This window comes from Nuphar pumila, chromosome 3 (assembly GCF_984573655.1).
Source record: "Nuphar pumila chromosome 3, dmNupPumi1.hap1.1, whole genome shotgun sequence".
NCBI lineage: Eukaryota > Viridiplantae > Streptophyta > Magnoliopsida > Nymphaeales > Nymphaeaceae > Nuphar > Nuphar pumila.
The window spans coordinates 11,193,865-11,213,558 of record NC_143251.1 but is presented as its reverse complement, the minus strand read 5'-3'; the positions used below and the strand labels follow the sequence as shown (position 1 = coordinate 11,213,558).

The following is a 19,694-nucleotide window of genomic DNA, read 5'->3' as shown; positions in this document are numbered from 1 at the left end:
TTTATTCTTGTTTCTGATGTATTTATAGTCCTACAAGTACCCTCTGTTATTTTTAATTATGTATTTGTTTTCTTGGGGCTGCATTCTATGATATAGGCTAACTGGCCTTTATTTCAGGAAGGGTAATGGTGAGCGTGTATATCTTGTGAAATGGAAGGACCTTCCCTATGATGAATGTTATTGGGAAGCTGAATCAGACATATCTGCATTTAAGACTCAGCTTGAAAGATTTAGTTCAATAAATAGTAGGAAACTGAAGCCATCTTCGGCCAGAATGAAAAGTTCTACACGTGATGGAAAAGAAGCAAAGCACAAACAAAGCATATTTAAACAGTATGAAGAGAGTCCAAAATTTCTTACTGGAGGTATTGCTTCCTTTGGAGGTATTATATCTTTTATTATCTAGTTTCTTTATTCACTTTTTATATCTGAACTGGCCATTTACAGGAACATTGCATCCTTATCAACTGGAAGGTTTGAATTTTTTGCGGTTTTCTTGGGCTAAACAAACTCATGTGATACTTGCTGATGAGATGGGTCTTGGTGAGTTTTGAATTACACATAAGTTTTACTAATGCTTATAGACGTTTTATGATTCAAACTCTGAACTCAAAACTGTCCCTTCAGGAAAGACGATACAAAGTATTGCTTTCCTGGGATCACTTTTTGAAGAAAAGCCGTTTCCTCATTTGGTAGTGGCACCTCTGTCTACACTGCGGAACTGGGAACGTGAATTTGCAACTTGGGCGCCCCATATGAATGTGGTACTGTGAACAAATTTTTTTTCCGGGGATTCTAGTTCTTGTTTATATTTTGGCCAGTATAATGCCTCATGAAGTTTTGACAAAATTTCAATAATATATACTTTGTTGTAGGTCTTATATGTTGGATCTTCTCAGGCACGCAATATCATAAGACAGCATGAATTTTATTTACCTAAAGGCAGGATGAAGAAGCTAAAGAAGAAAAAGAAATCAACAGATGCTACCAAAAACAAGCAGGGGAGAGTAAAATTTGATGTTCTCCTAACGTCATATGAGATGATTAATATGGATACAGCGTCTTTGAAGCCAATAAAGTGGGAGTGCATGGTATTTTATTTAACCTTTGACAACTGCTTTATATCATACCTGCATCATTTTAATCATCATTTGCTGATGCTGTCATAGATTGTAGATGAGGGTCATCGTCTTAAGAACAAAGATTCTAAGCTGTTCAACTCGTTAAAGCTTTATTCAACTAACCACCGTGTACTTCTAACCGGAACTCCTTTACAGGTTGGTGCCGTTCAAGCTTAGTTGACTGTTGGCCACATAAAACTCTGTTGCAAGTCCTCCAATGGTTGTTTTGCACATAAACATGTGTATGATGTTCTTTTTCTTTTCCTTTTTCCTCTTTTTTTGGGGTGATAACCTCAAAAATAGAAAGCTTTATCAAAACAAATAAAGATAGGATGGTAAGAAGCAGACGTCCACCCTAGAAGAGGAAAATTATGATAGGTGGGAAGTGAAATATTTAGTCGAGGAATAAAAAAGTGGCAGGCTAAAAGATCCATCGCAGCATTTGGTTGATGGGCTCTCTTGTAGTGCCATTTAAGGCCTGAAATTCTAAAGAAATTAAAATGAGTATTTTCACACATTTTGAAAGCCTAAAAAACTGGGCCCCTCTGTCTCTACTTCTGCTGTGCATTCTCTTATGGGTATCGTGTTTGTGATGATATTCTCTACTTCTCTCTGCAAGTTTTGGTTGGTGGCTTTTCGTTTGTTCTGATGTCATAATGCCTGCGCAGTGTGGTATTAAGAATTTGCCTTGGTTTCACACAAACAATTGAATGTAATTTTCATGACATGCTTAACAAGCAAAAGTTTTTGTATTAACTAAACAATTTAGTTTCTTTCTAGATTAAGATTTTTATCTTCATTTAAACTTATTCAAGTCTTTTTTTTTCTCCCCTCCAGAATAACTTGGATGAGCTATTTATGCTAATGCACTTTCTTGATGCTGGGAAGGTTCGTCTTTTCAACTTGAATTGTTTATGGATGGATGAACTCTTTTTGCTTGTGGTCTTTGTAGCTTTGCTATGTTTTTTTGTTCATTTTTCTTTATTATGGTCTAGTTTGCAAGTTTAGAGGAGTTCCAGGAGGAGTTCAAGGACATTAATCAAGAGGAACAAGTTGCTAGGCTTCATAAAATGCTCTCACCTCATCTACTTCGAAGTAAAGACTCTTGTTGATGGCTGTTTTATGCTGTGTCATTTTCATTTCCTTCACCATCTATATTTATCTAAAAGTTTGTTTGCACTTTCTTCTATCTGTACGTACATTAACTTGGTATCATGTGGTAAGTGCATTGCCTGCAATAAAAATTTCCCAGGGATTATCAATTTTAAATCACTGATTTTGATCAGTTTATCTGATTTCTAGAGCTTTTATTTTCACTGATCTGGCTTTCTTCTCCCTTTCTGAATGCCAGGTGTCTTCCTATTGCTTTTTAATTTTCATAAGTAGATCTATTGGAATATCTTATTTTCTTCCAGATTGGAATCTGCCTTCTTATTATGTATAAGATTAAATCAATTAGATTTTAATGTTTTTTCCTCTCGTTGGTTGAACACCTTATCTAGTTATGCATACTGGATGGGAAGCTTGTTAGCTCTCTAATGCGATTATCTTAGAGTGATTTTTAGGAAAGAAAATGAATGGAGAAGAAGAAAAATAGAAGATTGCGGTAGAACCTGAACTCAAATTTTCCCTAATTTTCACCCATTTGGTCAAACTTTTGACATGTCAACATGAACAGGCTGGAAATGATTTCCTTACAACACCACTCTGCAACCCTAATCATTCTAAACTCAGTTAGTAGGTCCACATCTCTCTCTCTCTCTCCCCATATATTCAACACAGACGGTTGTTTCGCCATATCCTGTTTTTGAGAACTGCCATATCGTAGCAAGCCTATCTGTATTGTGTCCCGTTCCTTTATTAGTATCCGCATGATCTAGTATTGGTCATGGCAATTGTAAAGGGATTCTTTTGATTTGTTAGTAAGTGTTTTATGCGAAAAAAGACTATTTGTTATACTAAGTTGATCTATGGGCAGTGTGGTTTATGATATGAATGAAATTTTTCTTTGTATTTTCAATTTGTATGTTTCTCTTTGAGCATTATTGTGTTGTTGCTTCTATTAGTATCTTTTGTTTGTTTCTAACTAGGTTCTTGTGGTATATTGCTACTATGTGGTTTCATAAATCTATAGGAGTCAAGAAGGATGTCATGAAGGACCTCCCCCCAAAGAAGGAGCTGATTTTACGTGTTGAGTTAAGTGCCATTCAGAAAGAATACTACAAAGCCATTCTCACACGTAACTATCAGGTCTTAACTCGAAAAGGGGGCCCTCAGGTAAGCACTTCAACTAATGACCACAAAATACTTTTTTCCCCCCTATTTCATTTCATGACTGGGAAGTGCTAATGGCTTTCAGATTTCCCTTATAAATGTGGTGATGGAGTTACGCAAAGTATGTTGCCATGCTTACATGATAGAAGGAATGGAGACTGACACGAAGGATGACAGTGAAGGTTACAGGTAATTGCAAACAAACACTTTGATTTCAATTTTCCTTCTTTTCCTTTTAATTAACCTGTTATTTTCTTACATTCTGTCATCGATCTTGATCTCCATTGCTAGAGTTTACATAGTTGTTAAGATGGTTCTGGAGGTGTAACTATTTTTCTTGAGCCAAAAGGAGGCAAATTTTGCTTTTTCCAGTAGCTATGATGATGATCGTAGATAGTGAAGTCATAGTTTGTTTGTTTCCAGATTCTTTACATCTTTTAGGTTGATCCAGTGCCTCAGCACTGTAACAATGTATCAAATTTGTCAGTCTTGGGATTAAGAATCCATTTGTTTATTGGCAGAAAACTGCGGGATTCTTCTGGTAAATTGCAGTTGTTAGATAAGATGATGGTAAAGCTTAAAGAGCAAGGCCACAGAGTCCTCATTTACTCACAGTTCAGGCACATGCTAGACATACTGGAAGATTACATGAATTACAAGGTATTTGATGAAATCTCTATTTTTAATGGTTGATCTTGGTGAATCTGTATACCGAATCCTTCCTGTCCCTCTTAATAGGTATGATGTAATGATACTTATGTTTATAACCTGTTGTAATTCTTTCCTTTCCTTCTTATTTACAAGAATTGGAGCTATGAACGAATTGATGGGATGATTAGTGGAGTGGAGCGACAAATTCGCATAGATCGTTTCAATGCCAAGAATTCAACAAGATTCTGCTTTTTGCTTTCCACAAGAGCTGGTGGGCTTGGCATAAATCTTGCAACTGCAGATACTGTAATAATATATGACAGGTAGCCTTTATTCTGGTAAGGTGCATTCTTGATAATGATTTCATGTTCCACTTTCAATCAAGATCTGCTTACACATTTTGGTCTCTTTTGTTGGATATCCCTTAGTGATTGGAATCCACATGCCGATCTTCAGGCAATGGCTAGGGCTCATCGACTCGGGCAAACTAATAAGGTTGGACCATGTGATGACTGGTCAATGTTATTTGTTTGACAGACTTCTTTTGCTGGCCTAAACTTGGTTCAAACTTTTCATACCGTGTAATGCAGGTGATGATTTATAGGCTCATTACTAGAGGGACCATTGAAGAGCGGATGATGCAGTTGACTAAGAAAAAAATGATTTTAGAACATCTGGTTGTGGGACGGCTAAAGAACCAAATGCTAAACCAGGTACCTTGTACTATCAACCCAACTTCACGTGTATGGTCTGGATCTTTTGGGAAAATGTTGATATGACTATTTTTTATGAGCATCACCTAGGATTATCTATTTAATTTCTACAGTTTTTCATTATTTCTTCTTGCTTATGATGATGGTTGAAATTTGGAGTTGGCTTGGGTATCCACACTAAGGTTCTGTCGACATGGATACCGAAAATTACAAGCCTACAAGCTTTAGCTTCATGTTAAGGTTAAAAAATGTTCCTGATGGCATTTAAACTGAATTAGTTGTTATGATCATCTATAATGTTACAGAAGCTTCTTGAGGTCTTCTTGTACTGGTGATAGAATCTATAGAAAAAGCTTTTAACAGCTCTATTAAGTTATTTGAGCTAGTTTGATGCATTTATCTCAAGGTAAAAGGGGAAAATGCTGGGTAGTTCTTCATATCAATGGCACTGCACGGGTGATGGCTCTTTTTACATGTTGTTTGACATCTCACTTTCTTTTATTTTTTTTTCTCTTCTATACCTTTGTCATTAGACACCATCAACTTTAGTTTCTTTCACCGTAGACTTGATAGCTAAAAGTTATTGCATCATGATTCAGGACCACTTCTTGTGTCATTAAGGGTGTGTTTGATGGTCTGTCCAAGATTGGACGAAACAACAGAACATAACAGAAAAAACACATGTTATGTAATAACTGTATTACGTCCAGTGTTTATTTCGTCGAACAACAAGCTGTGTTCCTTGTGTCAAGTGTTTGATTTTTACGCTGTGCGGATAACTTGAACACATATTGATAATTGGTTGAATAACTTCGTTTTGGATCGTGAGACTTGATCTGCCCAACCATATGAGTGTTTTAACATATTTATTATGGATTTTAGCTCTGGATATGGACCTTGGATTGGATCTAAAAACTAAAAAATGTTTAAAATTTGAGTAATTTAAGAAAAAATAAGAATTGATATTTTTTGATATATAAATGCTTTAATCGGTATCATATTGGATCTAACTATGAAAGTTTATCAAACAATTATGGATTTGAACCCCAAATATGGATCTCAAACTCGATCCAAGTACGAAGAAAATGTTCAAATTTTAGGTAATGTGAGAAAAAAATAAGAATTCATATTTTTTTATATACAAGTGCAAAAGTCATAAATAAATCATAAAACCCTAAAATGCAAGAAAATAAATAATAAATAAACAAAAAAACCTTAAACTACAAGAAAAATCAAAGAATCCATAAATAAACCATACAATTAAATAAAAAAGCCCTAATTCAAATTCTAATAAAAGAAGATCAAAGAAAAACAATCCTAATCAAATACAATAAAAGCCTTAAACAAATTAAGTATATGTAATCCTGATTAAAGAAATTTGATTCAAAACTCTATTAAAAGAAAATCAAAGAAAAAAACCCTAATCAAATTAAATATCAAAAATCCTAATTAAGCATATTTGATTCAAAGCCCTAATCAAAGAAAATCAAAGAAAAAATCCCTAATCAAATTAAAGGAAAGCCCTAATTAAAGACATTTGATTCAAAGCCATAATCAATAAAAATCAAATAAAAAACCCTAGTCAATGAAAATTAAAGAAAGAAACTCTAATCAATGAAAAAAACCCTAATAAAAAAATCAAAGAAAAAAGCCCTAATCAAATTAAAGGAAATCCCTAATTAAAGACATTTGATTCAAAACCATAATCAATAAAAATCAAATAAAAAATCCTAGTCAATGAAAATTAAAGAAAGAAACTCTAATCAATGAAAAAAACTCTAATAAAAAAATCAAAGAAAAACAAAAGACCTAATCGAAGAAGAATGAAGAACGAAGAAGGGAAAAGAAAGAAGAAAAGGGAGAGAGAGAGTCGGACCCCTGACTCTAGTGTCGAGGACATGGCCATCCTGGCATGCAAACATGCCCTAACAAATATCCTAAGTTCCTAGCTGCCTGTTTCTCATTCCTGCAATTAGTCCTTTCTGTTTTTAAATGTGTTCAGAATTTTCAGATATCCATGTTCTTAAAGGGGAAAAAAGTGGGCAAAGTGGTTCTGCAGCGACTTTTACTAGGAAAGATGAATATCAAGCGTGACATATCTAAATATACTGCCCAAAATTCAGCTAGTTGGGCTACAATTTCTGAGATCATTCTTCTTGAGTAAGTTGGACAAGGCTTTAAGCATAGGAAACCCACTAACCATGAACATGACTTCAGATTTATAAATAATTTCACAAGCCTAATGACATTCATGGAGGTTTCCATGACACTGCTTGTATATGTGGGAATTCTGGAGTTTGAGGTGTATTATGCATTTTAGTATGTTCACCATGTTTAGTTTATTATTTTTAATGTTTTGGTGTGTGTGTGTGACTGTGTTATTGTTTTTAACTTGTGTATGTGCGTGCATCTGTGTGTGTGTGTGTGTGTGGGGGGGGGGGTGTCTGCGTGCATCAGGGATTCAGGCATGTATGCATGTGTATGCCATTATATGTTTGTGGATCTGCCTGGATTCATGCTCATATATCAACACATCTGTTGTTATTTGTGCACGAATGCAGACATGTGTTTCCCTCTGCGCATACATGGAGTTTGTGTGTGCGTTGGAGTTGAGGTGTGTGGTTGTCTCGTGTTACATTTTTCTGTCAGGCTTACACTCTAATGCTATATATCTTTTTGCTTCATCTTTAGGAAGAGTTGAATGACATCATACGATATGGATCAAAAGAGTTGTTTGCTGAAGAAAATGATGAAGGTGGAAAGTCACGCCAGATACATTATGATGCTGCTGCAATTGATAGGTATAGTTTTCTCCCTATTTTAGTTTTGTTAATTCATTATGGTTGAGGTTCATCTGTTTTTCCTTTTCTGGCTGGAAATCATCTTTGAAGGTTGCTTGACCGTGAGCAAGTTGGTGGCGAAGAGGCTTCTGTTACCGAAGATGAAGATGATGGATTTTTGAAAGCTTTCAAGGTACTTGCATTCTTTTGTGGTTATTCTACCATTATATCAAGTCATTTGTTTTCAACACTATTATCCTTTTGAATATTGAGGTAAATGCATTATTTGGTCAACTATTTTACTAACGTCTTTGTGTAATCATGACTACCTTAAATATTTGGAAAGGTGATATACATTATTTGAGCGTTGACTGTATTGAGGCAGATGCTACTATGGTAACTTTTCCTATGTGATGGTTCGTTGATGTCAATCTTATTACTTTTTTGCGTATTCCTATTTGTCTTATTTCAGTAAATCAGCATCAAACAATCAACATATTGCTAGAGATAGATTTTAGATTTGCATTGAGAGCTACCTTCATGGCTTTCCATACGTCTCAAACTGTGTTTTAGGTTTATAAGCATTTTTTATTTTTTGGTGCCTTCATGGGGAGTACATAGAGTTATCCACTCTTATTACAGGAAATTCTAAAATTGCAATAATTTTCTTTAATGGAAAGTAATTGAGTAATGGCTCTGCTCCACCATTATGGTATTGAAGCCTTTTTTTTCTTTTATTTTTCCTAATGAGAAAAAACCTTCTTAACATGGTTCATCATATCATCCTTATTATTTTACTTTTCTCTTCATGTTTTGTCTTTTTTGTATAAATCAGCAGCAGACTATCAACACATTGTCTGACATAAATTTTTAAGATTCACAGATATTGTTTCATGGCGATTCATCCTTTTTTTTTTCCTTCATACATCTGCACATTTTTGCAGGGAGCTGCTCTGTTGTAGGTATATAGGCCTTTTTTTCCTAGTTTTTTGGATCCCTCCAATATTCACAGGGAGCTACACAGAACTTATCTTTTATATTTTTGAGTGTTATTTTTGTTGTACAATTGTTTCTCTATTATGACATGCAAATTTATGTAGGTTGCAAATTTCGAATACATAGATGAAGTGGAAGCTGCTGCAGCAAAGGAAGAAGAAGCAAGGAAACAGGCTGATGCAAATAGGTCTGCAATTGACAATTCTGATAGAGCAAATTACTGGGAAGAGTTGCTGAAGAACAGATACGATGTGCATCAAGTTGAAGAATTCACTGCTTTGGGAAAGGGGAAGCGAAGTCGAAAGCAGGTATATTCTGCCTCACATTTCATCCTGTGCACCACTAGATATAATAATTGGGCTCTATCATTATATTTCTATGTAGAGAATGTCTTTGAATGCTGCATCATCTGAATGTTTAAAATTCATTTGGAGGTATAGCTTGTGTACAAATGTCTTTTCAACTCAGTTGTGCAGCTTGTGCTAAATATGGCACATGCTATGCAAAATATCATCAGTAAGTTCTCTATAGTAGTCCAAATCTTGGTTGGGTGGTTGATTTTTAAAGCAATTTTATCTTCAAAGTATGAAGGTGGAAGGAAGTAGGAAAAGCCAAAACCTGTTGAAAACTTGAAGGGTGCAGTAGGAGGAGATATGAAAGACTGTAGGGATGATTGTGGTTAGAAAATATAAAAATAGCAGAAATAAGTAAGAAAGTAGCACGGTTAGATGATACTACACATATAATTAAAGATATATGTGAAAAATATAAAAGAAAGAAGAAAAACATAAGATATGGAAAAGAAGTAAAAGTAATCAATAATATTGTAATATTATCGTGCAGTATACATAAATTTCTGATATTTTTGAAATATTGTGATAATATGTTTTTATGAATTTACAGTGATATTTTCAAAAAATCGTCTATATCTGTGACTATGAGTTGGAATAAGGTTTGATGATGTTCATGTTCTTCATCACAGCTTGCAACTGGTGCTAATTTCACTGGCTTTCACACCAGTGCTTATTCGTTGTCTACATTCAATTCCTCTTTGAGAAATCACGCCTCTCTCTCTCTCTGCATATTTGTACTAAATATTCCACTTCAGCCCATCTCTTTATTGGGTTGTGCACTAAAGGCGATTGTTAAGATACTAGTAGAATGACAAAGATCCTCTGTACATCTTCTCCAAAGCAGCAAACTGTCATTTTGGTGGAAGAATCCAAGAGTTTGGAATTGCAATGCTGGTTGTTTCTGTTAAAATGTATACTCAAAAACATTATTGTAAGTATAAATATATATACTTATATACCTAGAGATACGTATACATATGTTATATGTATACGTATCTCTATATATAAGTATATATATTTATACATTTTCCCCTTTTTTACCCGAAAAGGGTATTTTAGTCCTTTTACACTTTTGCGCATATTCCATTTGGAATATGTTGTAACTTTTTCTTTATTTTTTAATTTCTTTTATTTTTTATTTTTGCTTTTTGCTTTTTCAAAAAGGTGCTTTGGGGGTCTCCCCAATAGAGTCGTTGGGGAGCCCCCAACGGTCACAATTGTGACCGTTGGGAGCTCCCCAACGACTCCTTTGGGGAGCCCCCAAGCACCTCCTATTTCTTGTATAAATAGGGGTGTTCCCCCTTGTATATTGCTAAGCTTGAGAGTCTCAAGCATTCGGTTCCTTCTATAAAATACATGCCATTGTGCATGTTTATTATTTTTACGCTTTTGCGTATTTGTTCAAGTGTTGTGAGAGTGCCTTCGTGCACATCTTTTTTCATATTCTTTGTGCTCGTATGTGTATTGTCTTTTCATAGACAATTTTACATGGTATCAGAGCAAGGTTGATTATTGAAGATCGTGGGATTCTCCTTTTTTCGAGTGCCTCGAAAAACGTGCCTTCCGATTCTTAGAGATTGAAGTGGTGGATCTTTCTTCTCAAATATTTTAGGAGGATCTTGTGCAAATTTGGTGTTGGAAATATTGTATTGGTACGCTTTTTTCTCTATCTCTCTTCTCTCTAATGGGCGAAAAAGAGTCCCATTTTGCTCTTGGTTTCAAATTAAATGGGTCCAACTATCATGTTTGGGCCGGAAATATGGAGGCTCATATAAAAGGGAAAGGCCTATGGGGATATGTTCTTGGCACTATTCCGGAACCGGAACCCAAGATTACCATAGTTAAAGAAGGCGAAATCAAGATTCTTGAGGGAGAAGAAAGAACCAAAGTTCTTGAAGAATACTCCAAGAAACACGATGAATGGGAAATGAAGAATTTCAAGATTCTCTCTTGGTTTTTCTCATCCGTAGAAACCAAGATTAATGCCAACATTATTAAATTCAAAAAGGCATCGGAAGCTTGGCATTATCTTGAAAAAATGTACACCTCAAGGGATCTCTCTCATAAGTATTACCTTCAAAAGAAGGCTATCTCTCTCTCCCAAGGTGAAATGAGGATTAGGGAATACTTTGCCGATCTTTCCTCTATTTGGGATGAGCTTGCAATGCTTGAACCTAAATGGAGTGGAGAGGCAATTGAGCTCCGTCATAAGCAACTTGAAGAAGATCGGTTCTTCAACTTCTTAAATGGGCTAAGGCCCGAATTTGAGCAAATAAGGTCATCTCTTCTCTCTTCTTTCACTCCCCCTTCTCTTGAAGATGTTCTCACCAAGTTAAGTGGTGAAGAGACTCGTATGAATTTATGTAAACAAGGACCAAATGTTCTTGCGGTCCCTTGTAATATTGAAGAACATAGTGAGGTCAATGCCGTATCAAGACCCGGAAACAATGTAAAAACCTATCGTCCCCCTCATTTTAAATTTCAAAATCAAGGTGAAAATGGTGGTCAAAGAGGAAGAAGGGACTATAGCAAAACTATTTGTCATTTTTGTAAAGAACCGGGACACATCAAACCCGTATGTCCTAAATGGAAGAGACTTCTAGCTATGGCTACTACTGGGGTACCACAGAAGGATGAGGCATCTTCAAGTGGGACCCTTTCTATAAATCAAATAGTGGAAGCCCTTCAACCTCTCCTCAAGGGATCTACCTCCGGTGCGGCCGTATCCACGTCTTCTCCTCCAGGTAAAATCTCTTGGCTTTTGGACTCTGGTGCATCTTTTCATATGTCCCCAAACTTTTTGTCACTTTCCGATTATTTGAAAAATCGTTCCCCATCGTATGTCTCCACTGCTGATGGAACCTCTCTTGAAATTAAGGGAATAGGTAATTTTGAAACTCAAGAGTTTTCTATTCCAAAAATCAGATTTATACCTAAACTTAACTTAAACCTCCTCTCTGTTTCTCAACTCACGGACCATGGCTGTGATATTAAATTCTCTTATGACAAATGCTTAATACAGGATCGCCAGTCCGGGAAGTTGATTGGGGAAGGCTTTAGAAGAGGAGATCTATACTATATGGAATCTCTTCAAGTTCCAAAAGTTTTGTGTAATGTTGCCCGACATAAAGATATAAATGTATGGCACAAAAGACTTGGTCATCCTAATATCACCAAGTTATCATATTTACATTTTGCAAAAGACCTATGTAAAAGCTCTTTTTCTTGTAATGACTGCATTCTCGGAAAAATGCGCAGCTTACCTTTTGAGCAAAGAACTATGTTCTCTTCCAAAATTTTCGAAATTGTTCACTCAGATGTTTGGGGACCCGCACCTGTGGTTTCAAAAGGAGGTTTTTCTTATTATGTAATATTTGTGGATGACTTTTTCCATTACTCGTGGATATATTTTCTTAAGTTTAAACATGAAGTGTTTTCATGTTTTAAAAATTTTCACTCAATGATTAAGAATCAATTCAATAGCAACATAAAGATTTTTAGAAGTGACTCTGGGGGAGAATATCTCTCCAATCACTTTAAGGTATACCTTGAGGATCACGGTATTATTCACCAAAGGTCTTGTCCTAAAACACCTCAACAGAATGGGTTGGCTGAAAGGAAACATAGGCACATTATTGAGACCACTAGGACTCTTCTTATATCTCAAAATATTCCTAAAAACTTTTGGGCCGAAGCAGCCCTTGCTTCTGTTTATTTAATAAATCGTCTACCATCTAGGTTATTAGGCAAAATATCTCCTTTTCAGATTCTACATAAGCTTGAACCTGATTATAATAGGTTAAGGGTCTTCGGATGTAAATGTTTCATACTTACGGATAAGAATGACAAACTTTCACCCAAGGCTATCCCTTGTGCTTTTCTTGGTTATTCCGAAACTCAAAAAGGGTTTCGTTGTTACGATCTTCGAGAGGATAAGCTATATGTCTCTAGAAATGTAACCTTTTTAGAAAATGAGAGTGGTTTTGAAAAAAATGTTTCTCAACAAGAAAATTTTGATTACTCCTTATTTGACTTGTTATCTAGTAATGATGACATATCCAGTGATGATGATGTATCATTAAACCATGATGAGGAAAATGATGAAGATATTGGTGAACATAATGATCCAGAAAGTAGAGTTCCAAGTGAGCCTATTACCTACTCTCGTAGAAACCAAGACACCTTTAGAAGTGCTATTGATCAATATAGTGAGCTTTCCACTCCTCTTGACCATAGAAGATCTGAAAGAAATAGAAGACCTCCAACCCGCTTTGTATCGTTTGATTCTTTTTCACCCCGATATAGGGCTTGTCTTAGTGCTATTCACTCTTATTTCGAACCAAGAAATTTTGCAGAAGCTAATCAATGTATAGAATGGCAAAATGCCATGCAAAGTGAACTTAACGCTCTTAAAAGGGCAGGAACTTGGGATTTTCAAACTCTACCTATAGGAAAGAAAACTATAGGCTGTCGATGGGTCTTTAAAGTTAAAACTAAGAGTGATGGTTCTTTAGAAAGGTATAAAGCTCGATTAGTTGCTAAAGGGTATGGGCAAGAGTATGGAATTGATTACGAAGAAACCTTTGCTCCTGTAGCTCGGATGGTTACCGTTAGGTGTCTTATTACTATTGCATCTATTAAAAATTGGAACATTTTTCAAATGGATGTTAAAAATGCTTTTTTAAATGGTGATCTTAACGAAGAAGTATATATGGATGCCCCACCAGGCATGATAATTCCTAAGGATAAAGTTCTTCGTCTTCGTAAGGCTCTCTATGGCTTAAAGCAGGCCCCCAAAGCCTGGTATGATAGATTTACCAGTGTAATGTTGGAAAATGGTTTTTCATCATGTTATACTGACACTGCTTTGTTTACTAGAAAATCTAATGCAGGGATTGTAATTTTATTACTTTACGTTGATGACATGTTAATAACAGGTGATGATGTTCAAGGAGTCAAGGGTATTAAGTCCGTCTTGACTTCAAAATTTGAGATGTCAGACTTAGGTTTTCTGACATATTTTCTTGGAATTGAGGTTGCCTATTCGCAACGTGGTTATTTTCTGTCTCAATCTAAACTTGCCTGCGAGATTATTGATAGGTCAGGTATTTCTGATGACAAAGTATGCGAAACTCCTGAAGTTGTGGGAGCAAAAATGAAGATTGACGACGGTGTGCCTCTAAACGATCCTACTCCTTACAGGCAGTTGGTAGGGTCTTTAATGTATCTTAGCATTACTCGACCCGACTTGTCTCATGCTATACACATCGCCAGTCAGTTTCAGCATGCTCCTACAACCATTCATATGAGTGCTGTGCTCCGCATCATCAGATATTTGAAGGGAACGGTAAATAAGGGAGTATTTCTATCCTCTTCCTCTGAATTGAAATTGCTTGCTTATACTGACTCAGATTGGGGAGGTGACCCTAGTAACCGTCACTCCACCACTGGTTTCTGTGTTTTCTTAGGTGAGTCCTTGATCTCGTGACGATGCAAAAAACAACAAAAGGTCTCCCTGTCATCCACTGAAGCCGAATATAGAGCCATGGCATCTACCACCATGGAAATAGTATGGATTAGAAGCCTCTTGGAAGATATGGGAGTAGTTGTCAAAGAACCAACCAAGCTTTGCTGTGACAATAAAAGTGCAATCTACATTGCCAAGAACCACACATTTCACGAGCGAACAAAGCATATAGAGATGGACTGCCATTATGTCAGGGAAGAATACTTGAAGAAGGTCATTGATCTGCCATACGTGACGTCTGAGTATCAACTTGCGGACTTCTTCACAAAAGCACTTTGTTCGCCCAGATTTCATTTCCTTCTTAACAAACTTGCGGTTATCACACCGTAAGTTTGAGGGGGGGTGTTAAAATGTATACTCAAAAACATTATTGTAAGTATAAATATATATACTTATATACCTAGAGATACGTATACATATGTTATATGTATACGTATCTCTATATATAAGTATATATATTTATACATTTTCCCCTTTTTTACCCGAAAAGGGTATTTTAGTCCTTTTACACTTTTGCGCATATTCCATTTGGAATATGTTGTAACTTTTTCTTTATTTTTTAATTTCTTTTATTTTTTATTTTTGCTTTTTCAAAAAGGTGCTTTGGGGGTCTCCCCAATAGAGTCGTTGGGGAGCCCCCAACGGTCACAATTGTGACCGTTGGGAGCTCCCCAACGACTCCTTTGGGGAGCCCCCAAGCACCTCCCATTTCTTGTATAAATAGGGGTGTTCCCCCTTGTATATTGCTAAGCTTGAGAGTCTCAAGCATTCGGTTCCTTCTATAAAATACATGCCATTGTGCATGTTTATTATTTTTACGCTTTTGCGTATTTGTTCAAGTGTTGTGAGAGTGCCTTCGTGCACATCTTTTTTCATATTCTTTGTGCTCGTATGTGTATTGTCTTTTCATAGACAATTTTACAGTTTCCGCTAAGATGCTCATTGGCTGTGTACCATGTGGTGCCATCAACTTGGTGGCAATGTGATTCACTCAGAAATGATAATAAAGAAAGCCAAGTGCATTTTTTTCAGGAAAATGGAAACAAAGAAAGAAAACCTGAAAATGGATCTAATCCTTGTTGGCTATGTTGGTTGGTCATTATCTCAGATGTACATGTTAAATTATGTATATATAAATATATATCTATACATATACTTATATATATACATACATATATATATATATATATAAGTATATATATACATATATGTATATATATACATATTTTTAATTCCTTTGTTTTTCTTGTACCCCAAAAACCCGATAGGGGTATTTTGGTAAATCACCATGTAATCTTTTTCTTTTTTGTATTTTTCCTTTTCTTTCTTTTTTACCTTTTCTTTTTCTTTTTTTCCTTTTTAATTTTCATATTGTAAAGACCACAAGGGGCCCCACTCATCTAGTCGTTGGGGTCCCAATGGTCATATTTATGACCGTTGGGACCCAACGACTAGATGGGAGCCCCCTTGTGGTCCCTCCTCTATAAACAGAGGAGGCTCTCCCTTGTATTGTTATGGGTTTTCACCCTTCTTCATTCTTCAATAATATCAATCTTATGCCTTATAGGCATTTTACCCATTAGTGGGTTACGTTTGCACTTTTAGTGCTTGTGTTCTTGGCTCCTTTAAAGAGTGTGTTGTATTATTGGTGTTTCCGCTATTTTCATTACATGGTATTAGAGCAAGGAAGGTGATCGGGCTTCTCTTCTTGTTGGTGTCTTGGGACGCGTACCTCTCAATCTTTTGAAGAAAGGAAGGTTATTCAGTACTTATGTAGCACGAATCTAAAGTGGGGCTCTCTTTTAAGCTGAATGGATCTAATTACCTTATGTGGGCCTCCGCTATGAAAAATCATCTAAGAGGTAAGAAGCTTTGGAATTTTGTTATGGGAACTACTCCCGAACCCTTTATTGTTCTCACCAAAATGGAAAGTGGGGTTGAAAAAGCTTTAGATGGTGATGAGCGCATCAAAGCTATTAATGATCACCAATCTAAAATTGAGGATTGGGAAAGTAACCATGCCAAAATCTTGGCATGGTTCATGAACAATGTTGACCTCAAAAATTGTGCCAACATTGCTAGGTTTAGAAGAGCCAATGAGGCATGGTTCTTTTTTAAGGTATGTATACCCAAAAGGATCTAGCTAGACAATTTTTTTGTCAAGAAAAAATTAGATCTACAAGACAAGCGAATATGAGTATTTGTGACTACTTTAGTACCTTGACCCCTCTTTGGGATGAGCTTGCTCTTCTTGAGCCCAAGTGGGTGGCTCCTGAAGATGTTGAGTCAAGAAGAGAACAAATTGAAAAGAAACATTTCTTTCAATTTCTCCATGGCCTTAGGCCGGAATTTGAACAAGTTAGGGCATCTCTTCTTCATAGAAGTAAAGCATTAACTATTGAAGATGCTCTTGCCGAAGTATGCCAAGAGGAAACTCGTCTTGGCATAAGTATTAAGGGTGATGAAATTTTGGCCGTTACTAGGCCCGGATCAAATGTAAAGGCTTATAGACCTCCCCATTTTATAAAAAATAATGGGTATAAAAAGGGAGTGATTTGTCACTATTGTAATGAAACAGATCATATTAATCCGGTGTGTCCCAAGCTTAAAGGAAAAGTGGCCGCGGTTGGAGAAAATTCTCCAAAGAAGGAAGAAGAAAATATCAAAGGAGGAGATCTCAAAGAAACTCTTAGCTATATTTTCGAAGTTCTCCAACATCTTCTCAAAACTACTTCATCTTCAACCTCAGGAGCCGCCATAGCCTATTCTTCATCACCTCTAGGTATGCACATTCTAGACTCTGGTGCTTCTTTTCACATGACATCTCATAAAAACTCTCTTTGTAATGTCTTTGCCGAACCCATATTCTCTTATGTTTCAACGGCCGATGGGACATCTTTAAAAATTGAAAGTATTGGAACACTTGATTTAAAAACCTCTTAAAACTTTTTTGTTCCTAAAGTAAGAGTTGTTCCAAAAGTTAATCTAAACATTTTTTTTGTTTCTCAAATTACCAATCATGGATTACCGATCATGGATGCCAAGTCTTTCTCACCTAAAGATTGCACCGTGCGGGATCTCCAGTCAGGGAAGCTGATTAGGTAAGGCCATAGGAGGGTTGATCTTTATTTTATGGATTTTTTGACTCTTCCATCCAAGTCATTTTGTAACTTTGTAAACGACAAAAGTATTGAAGTGTGGCATGAGAGACTTGGTCATCCAAATTTTGTTAAAATGTCTCTTTTTCCTTTTTTGGACAATACTTGTAAAGTCAAGTACATGACTTGTAAAGATTGCATTTTTGGGAAATCTAAAGCTATTCCGTTTCCTCAAAGAAATTATGTCACCACTCGGCCATTTGAAGTTGTTCATTCCGATGTTTGGGGACCTTCCCCTATTTTATCCAAAGGAGGTTTTTCATATTACGTGGTCTTTATTGATGATTTCACTCGATTTACTTGGATTTACTTCCTAAGTCGCAAATCCGAAGTTTTCTCTTTTTTTTTAAAGAATTTCATGCAATGGTTAAAAACCAATTTTTAGGAAACATATCCATTCTTAGATCCGATTCGGGAGGCGAATATATGTCCAATGAATTTCAAATATACTTGAAAGAAAACAAAATTTGTCATCAAGGTTCTTGTCCAAACACTCCGCAACAAAATGGTCTTGCGGAAAGAAAACATAGACACATAATAGAAACCACAAGAACTTTACTTGTTTCCAAAAATATTCCTAAATCTTTTTGGGCCGAAGCGGTTCTAACCTCAACATATTTAATCAACAAAACATCATCATCCACTTTGAAAAATCTTTCTCCATTTGAAAAACTTTATAATATGTCTCCCGACTACAGAAGTCTTTCTCACCTAAAGATTGCACCGTGCGGGATCTCCAGTCAGGGAAGCTGATTAGGTAAGGCCATAGGAGGGTTGATCTTTATTTTATGGATTTTTTGACTCTTCCATCCAAGTCATTTTGTAACTTTGTAAACGACAAAAGTATTGAAGTGTGGCATGAGAGACTTGGTCATCCAAATTTTGTTAAAATGTCTCTTTTTCCTTTTTTGGACAATACTTGTAAAGTCAAGTACATGACTTGTAAAGATTGCATTTTTGGGAAATCTAAAGCTATTCCGTTTCCTCAAAGAAATTATGTCACCACTCGGCCATTTGAAGTTGTTCATTCCGATGTTTGGGGACCTTCCCCTATTTTATCCAAAGGAGGTTTTTCATATTACGTGGTCTTTATTGATGATTTCACTCGATTTACTTGGATTTACTTCCTAAGTCGCAAATCCGAAGTTTTCTCTTTTTTTTTAAAGAATTTCATGCAATGGTTAAAAACCAATTTTTAGGAAACATATCCATTCTTAGATCCGATTCGGGAGGCGAATATATGTCCAATGAATTTCAAATATACTTGAAAGAAAACAAAATTTGTCATCAAGGTTCTTGTCCAAACACTCCGCAACAAAATGGTCTTGCGGAAAGAAAACATAGACACATAATAGAAACCACAAGAACTTTACTTGTTTCCAAAAATATTCCTAAATCTTTTTGGGCCGAAGCGGTTCTAACCTCAACATATTTAATCAACAAAACATCATCATCCACTTTGAAAAATCTTTCTCCATTTGAAAAACTTTATAATATGTCTCCCGACTACAGAAGACTAAGAATTTTTGGATGTAAATGTTATGTTCTAACTCACAAAAACGATAAACTTTCCTCAAAGGCAATTGAATGTATTTTCTTAGGTTATGGCGAAAAACAAAAAGGCTATCGATGCTTTGATCTATTAAATAACAAACTTTATATCTCAAAAGATGTCACTTTCTTAGAAAAAGAAAATGGTTTTTCACATAAACTAAATGAGCATGTTGATTATTCATTTTTGTTTGACTTATTGCCTCAAGAAAAAAGCATAGATGATCATGTTGAAAATATTGAACCTTGTGAAGATCATATTGAACCTCCGGTTAATGAGCAACATGACCTTATGAAAACTTAAGTGAAAATGTACCAAATCTCACACAAGTTTATTCTAGGAGAAATGAAAGTAATCCTCCTTGTGTTCTTGAGAAATTTTCTCAAAATGAGTCAATTGAAGAAACCTCTCAAAGAAGATCAACTCTTATTTCTAAAATACCTAATAGATTTGTATCTTATGATTCATTTTCTCCAAATTTTCGAGCTTGTTTGCTTGCTATTTACTCTTTCCATGAACCATCTTATTATAATGATGCTAAGCAGTATGCTCATTGGAATGAAGCAATG

At 35.7% G+C, this 19,694-nt stretch overlaps 1 protein-coding gene across 1 annotated transcript in view; it reads left to right on the top strand.

Annotated features, from left to right (window-relative positions):
* The window catches only part of LOC149841949 (CHD3-type chromatin-remodeling factor PICKLE-like), an 86,731-nt gene that overhangs the window by 13,416 nt on the left and 53,621 nt on the right, over positions 1-19,694 (top strand). The window contains exons 6-21 of the mRNA XM_089998795.1: positions 118-365; positions 448-543; positions 628-764; positions 876-1,091; positions 1,170-1,277; positions 1,959-2,009; positions 2,117-2,216; positions 3,256-3,398; positions 3,481-3,584; positions 3,917-4,055; positions 4,200-4,369; positions 4,475-4,541; positions 4,637-4,759; positions 7,451-7,560; positions 7,651-7,732; positions 8,640-8,843. Of these exons, the coding sequence (XP_089854921.1) occupies positions 118-365; positions 448-543; positions 628-764; positions 876-1,091; positions 1,170-1,277; positions 1,959-2,009; positions 2,117-2,216; positions 3,256-3,398; positions 3,481-3,584; positions 3,917-4,055; positions 4,200-4,369; positions 4,475-4,541; positions 4,637-4,759; positions 7,451-7,560; positions 7,651-7,732; positions 8,640-8,843 (2,098 nt within the window). The remainder of the gene's footprint in view (positions 1-117; positions 366-447; positions 544-627; positions 765-875; positions 1,092-1,169; positions 1,278-1,958; positions 2,010-2,116; positions 2,217-3,255; positions 3,399-3,480; positions 3,585-3,916; positions 4,056-4,199; positions 4,370-4,474; positions 4,542-4,636; positions 4,760-7,450; positions 7,561-7,650; positions 7,733-8,639; positions 8,844-19,694) is intronic.